This window comes from Halichondria panicea, chromosome 9 (genome assembly GCF_963675165.1).
Source record: "Halichondria panicea chromosome 9, odHalPani1.1, whole genome shotgun sequence".
NCBI lineage: Eukaryota > Metazoa > Porifera > Demospongiae > Suberitida > Halichondriidae > Halichondria > Halichondria panicea.
The window spans coordinates 6,196,912-6,201,911 of record NC_087385.1 but is presented as its reverse complement, the minus strand read 5'-3'; the positions used below and the strand labels follow the sequence as shown (position 1 = coordinate 6,201,911).

The 5,000-nt window shown below is 45.7% G+C and overlaps 3 protein-coding genes across 3 annotated transcripts in view; 1 reads left to right on the top strand and 2 right to left on the bottom strand.

Moving 5' to 3' along the window:
- Positions 1-678, bottom strand: part of LOC135341698 (endoplasmic reticulum protein SC65-like) — a 4,688-nt gene extending 4,010 nt beyond the window's left edge. The window contains exon 1 of the mRNA XM_064538357.1: positions 402-678. Coding sequence (XP_064394427.1) covers positions 402-540 — 139 coding nt within the window. The 5' untranslated portion in view covers positions 541-678. The remainder of the gene's footprint in view (positions 1-401) is intronic.
- Positions 679-684: 6 nt separating this feature from the next.
- On the top strand, positions 685-1,903 carry LOC135341703 (prostaglandin reductase-3-like). Its single transcript, XM_064538363.1, has one exon. It carries the CDS (start codon positions 734-736, stop codon positions 1,793-1,795), a length of 1,062 nt encoding a protein of 353 aa, XP_064394433.1. The 5' UTR covers positions 685-733; the 3' UTR covers positions 1,796-1,903.
- A 297-nt stretch (positions 1,904-2,200) lies between these two features.
- LOC135341690 (E3 ubiquitin-protein ligase CBL-like) overlaps positions 2,201-5,000 on the bottom strand; it is a 7,402-nt gene continuing 4,602 nt past the window's right edge. The window contains exons 5-6 of the mRNA XM_064538348.1: positions 4,904-5,000; positions 2,201-4,137 (exon numbers count right to left, since the gene is read on the bottom strand). The exon at positions 4,904-5,000 is cut by the window's right edge and continues 414 nt beyond it. Coding sequence (XP_064394418.1) covers positions 2,464-4,137; positions 4,904-5,000 — 1,771 coding nt within the window. The 3' untranslated portion in view covers positions 2,201-2,463. The remainder of the gene's footprint in view (positions 4,138-4,903) is intronic.

The window sequence follows — 5,000 nt, the reverse complement described above, 5'->3', positions numbered from 1 at the left end:
CTTCGTATTCTAAACATTCGTACCGCTCAGAATGGTGACGTAGAACCTATTGCGATTAATAATTTCTTTCGCAGTTGCAGTTTTAGTTTTCGAATTAATGTTCTAAATACCCAGAAATTTGGACCATACGAAAATAAGCCACTCTTATACTCCTGATTTTTATGCACCACTGACTCTACATCTCAGTACACATCGCCTCCATCACAGCAATATTTTAACCCAAACAGCACTGCATTAATTGCCACTGTTTAGCTGCTACAGTAGCTAACCTGAAATTGTCACACTTGTTTTAAAAAAGGGCAGGAAATCGCTACTATCAATACACAAAACAATACACAATTTGCAAGAATACTGGCAAAAAGATACTGTCAGACTGACATATTTAGTGGTTTGCAAGTTACCTTCGTAGTGAGTGGTATTGTCTGCAGGCTTCTCTCCTTGCAAGAGCAGGTCGTCCTCTAGAGGCATGGAGTCCTGACCATCAGCCAAGCAACTCCTCCAGGAGAACAGCAACAGAGAAACTAACAGCATCCACTTCATCTTACTTCAATTTCTTCCACAGGTGCAGCTATAAACCTGGATAGAGAGACACTGTTATATAGCATCAGGGAGCAAATGAGAGAGCAGCAGGTTTTAGTTTATAACAAAGGCCACGTGGGTGGCTTGTAGACAAGTGGAGGATTACCCTGCTTCAGCTAGCCCCTCCCCCGCTAAAGCTCTGCAAGTTGTAAAGATGGCTCTTCTTGCACATATTCCCAAAACTTACTCCAAGCTGGTCGCTGTCTCACTCACTACAAACTTCAAGGAGGCAGTCAGAGTACAGAAATTCGAGACACCCTCACCTAAATCTGGAGAGCTTCTCGTCAAAGCCAGATATGCTGGTATCAATGCTTCAGATGTCAACCTTACTGCTGGTCGATACACTCCAGGGATCCAGCCCCCCTTTGACACAGGTATGGAGGGAATTGGAGAGGTGGTTCAGGTGGGAGCAGACTGCAGCGATTACAAACCAGGAGACTCGGTAGGGTACATGACGGCAGGAGCATTCGGTGAATATCTGATACTCCCCTCAAAGTTTGCTATTCCCCTTCCAAAGATTGACCCTGGTTTTGTCCCCCTAATGGTGAGTGGGCTAACGGCTTCGATCAGTTTAGACACCTTTGGTGAGCTCAAGTCAGGAGAGAACGTGCTTGTTACAGCAGCTGCCGGAGGAACAGGACAGTTTGCAGTTCAGCTAGCAAAGATTGCGGGATGCCATGTGATTGGTACTTGCTCATTGGACGAGAAGGTGGAATTTCTGAAGAGTATTGGATGTGATAGACCAATCAACTACAAAAAGGAAGATCTAAAAGCTGTACTCAAGAAGGAATACCCAAAAGGCGTTGACGTCGTTTACGAGAGCATTGGTGGAGACATGTTCGATACATGTTTGAAGAACTTGTCGACTTTTGGTCGTCTGATTATTATCGGTTTTATATCGAGTTACAAGGGAAACTCATTTGCACCGCCCATCAAAGCACCTCTACAGTCTATTCTACTGTCCAAATCTGCATGTGTGCGTGGATTTTTTCTCTTCAACCATATCAAGGAAGTTCCAATGCATTTTGCGAAGCTGGCCCAGCTGTACATGACGGGTAAGCTGATCTCGACCATTGACTTGGGAAAGGGTCACTCCAGTGGACCCTTCAGAGGAATGCAGGGGATCTTGGACGGAGTGGACTATCTCTACTCTAGCAAGAATGCTGGAAAAGTTGTGGTGGAGGTCAACGGACAAGATGGTGACAGCAAACTATGAGTTTTGTATACGCTGTATAATTATAGTGATGTGTAGCAAATAGTGCACCTGATTTTAGTTTTGTGTGTGGGATAATTATGTATTGATTGTCAATGGTTTTAACAATAATGTGGATATCTCCCCAAGGCACAACTACTCTAGTTACAATCATAACAAGAAGACTACATCAGTCATGTATGGCATAATTATGTAGACAGGTTATGCGGTTTTAATCGGCCATGCCCAGTATATATGCACGTGCATGTTTCCTGCATAAAACTTTAAACCCTGTGACAATAATAATTTAGGCATTCCGAGCTACAAATGCATGACTAATTGTCTAAGTATCTATATTGCATAGACAGCTATAAAAACGGCCTCATTTCAATTAAACCCCCTCTCAATTGTCGTTCATGATAAATCACATTGTCCATTGTCAACAATATCACATTATTTTTTAGTATCAAAATTTCCTTGATCGTGCATACAAAATTAGCGGAAACCTACAGAACTCAGTGAAGTATGAACTAATGAACAGTATATAGTGTACTGTGTTAAACACAAAGACATGACAAGTCCAAAATAAATCAATAATTCAATGCAGTCTAAAATTAAGCTACACTGCTTCTAAGCTACACAATACAGAGACAAACCCCAAGGGGAAATGAGAGACGAAATCACGAACACAATCAATTTCTGCCACCAAATTCTTTCAGAATTAGCTTAGCTAGAGTGAGCTCGTTGTTTGCAATGAGTAGTGCTCGTTCTATCTCTGAGAGTGTATAACCAAGAGCCAATAGCTCCGTCACAGCAGATGGCTTTTCAGGAGCAGTGTCTGCTATAAGAGGGGCTTCTGTTCCTCCATTGTAACTAGGAGCCGGCTCCTTTCGTCGTGGGGGTAAAGGGGGGTTGGGTTGTTGTTCCTCGCTTCGTGCTTTCTTGTTACCCCAGGGGTGATTGAACGGGGGTAGGGCAGGGGCCTGATAACCGGGGGTACCAATGGCGGGCCTCGCTGGTAGTGGGGGAGGGGACGAAAGACCAGCTGGTAGCCCGGTAGCCACAGGTGGAGGTGGTTGTTCTTTGTCGGGCAGGGGGGGGAGAGGGGGGAGTGGCACTCCTCGTCGTCCAGAGCCCCTCAGTGACTCGTGACGTGTCAGACCACCACTAACACCAGGGACAGGTTTACTGTAGGTCATTGTGTGCAGTAGAGGCTCGTCGTGAGGTTGTGATTCATCAGGTTTTTTCGGATACCTATCGAGAACACAGGGATACTCGTAGGCCCCGGTGAGCTTAGCGGTTGGACTCTGCTTCGTTTCAGGCTCCGGCACAGGAGGTGGTGGTTCAGACGTGTTGAGTTCTGGCATAAACACATCAGAGAGAGGGACAAAGATTGCGTCATCTTCGTGTATTTGAGGTGTGACTTGAAGCTCTTCACCTCTGTGTTTAGCTTGCATTCCTTTGAGAAAATCTTTTGTGTCTTGGTATGCAGATTCGTCTGTGCAATCAGCAGTTTCACCGAGGAGATTATCAGGCACAATCTTTGGCTCAGGAGTGGCCGGTTTCGGCACTTCCATTCCGGCAGTGTATGGTCGAGGGGGCGGGGGTCGATCGTAGAATGCAGTGCTGTCTTGCCACTCATCAGCATTGTCAGCAAAAGGGTCGTTGTCAAAGGGGTTATTAGCGAACGGATCTTCAACCTCGAAAGGCTGTGAATGAATATTGTTGCTGGGGGAGGTCTGTTGATTGCGATTCTTTTCTACCAGTGTGACAGGGACTGGAGGGAGAGGGAGGTCTTCACGGTGGTTGACAAGAGGTCTGGGGTGTTCCCTGCGATCGAGACTGCGTGAACGAGGAGTTGGAACAGGAACATTTGTTTTCAAAGCTTCTTCAGTATTAGGCTGGCGAATAACGTGCGCGATTTCAGAGTACTTGGTGTCGCGGCGTTGGGATTTGTGGTACGGTTTTTGATTCAGACTATCAGTGAACTTAACAGTTGAATAGGCTAGCTCCTTTGCGGTAGCTTCGATCATCATAGAGCGAGGTCTAGCACTAGGTGAAGTGCGTGGACTGACAGTTACGCCCGAGCTATTCCTAGACGAACTTGGTGAGGTCTCAGTGGGAATAGCGAGTCGCCGTTGTTCTCCTGTGGGCGAGGAGGGGGCCGAGTGTGACTCCGATGATCTTTCAGGTGGCGGTGAGGGTTTGTTGTTGGCAGTGGTGGGGACAGGGGGATGACTGGCCAGACGTCGAGCAGGGACAGGGGGAGGGTTGAGGGGAGTCTCGTATGTGAGCGATGATGGTTGCTTGAAATTGGTTGCTGCTCCTTTTTCGTGGAATTCACGAAGAGTCCAGGCAGCAGGTGTCTGCATGGGAGAGAGAGGCATCAAGAGTGACATGTCTGCACTGTATAGCCCAGCCATACATTCACCGATATTGAAGCACATGTACAGTATCTCTAGAGAGTAATCCATTGCTACAGTAGTTGGTTACTTTAGGGGACCACAAACCATAGAATACTTACACGTATGTGCAGCACTCAGTACTTACTACATGTAGCTGCTGTACATAACAAATCATTAGAAAAGGGATACAAAATAATTTCAAAAATGCACAATCCTAACTCAAGTTATGAGCACTCAAAGCTAGCTATCAAAACAGACCCATTTCAACAAAATGGAACACATACTCAAATGTTTTTGTTGGACTAAAGTTGATTCAAAAGCTAACTGGCTATTCAAAACTAGAATACAGGCTTGGAGAGTAGCCAGTGACTACAGTTGTTGTAGTCTAGAATTCAAAAGTACGTGTTATGCTCAGCAATCATATATGAGGTGGCATAAAATTGAAATACAAGAGCTCCCCCTACCCACCTAAGTAATCCCAGACACTAACTAGGCTCTAAATACCAGCAGATATCAGTCATACAAGTCATAACCCTACAGGTCAAAAATCCAACCTCTAGCTACACGTAGGTCTTCAGCTAAGACCGCAAGGCTTGAACAAACAACTGTACAGCATACCCAACAAGAATCTGCAGACCTACATATGTAGCTAAGTAAAAAATTAAAAATTAAAATAGCATACGGCAATGCCCCCCCCCCCTATCAGTGTACACATTAGAGCACTCACATCATGGGAGTCTCCTGTCCAGTCATCTGTGCCTGCCAGAGAGTAGGAACTCTCTATCTCCGCTGGTCCCTTGGAACTTGCCTCAGGCTGTTTGGGG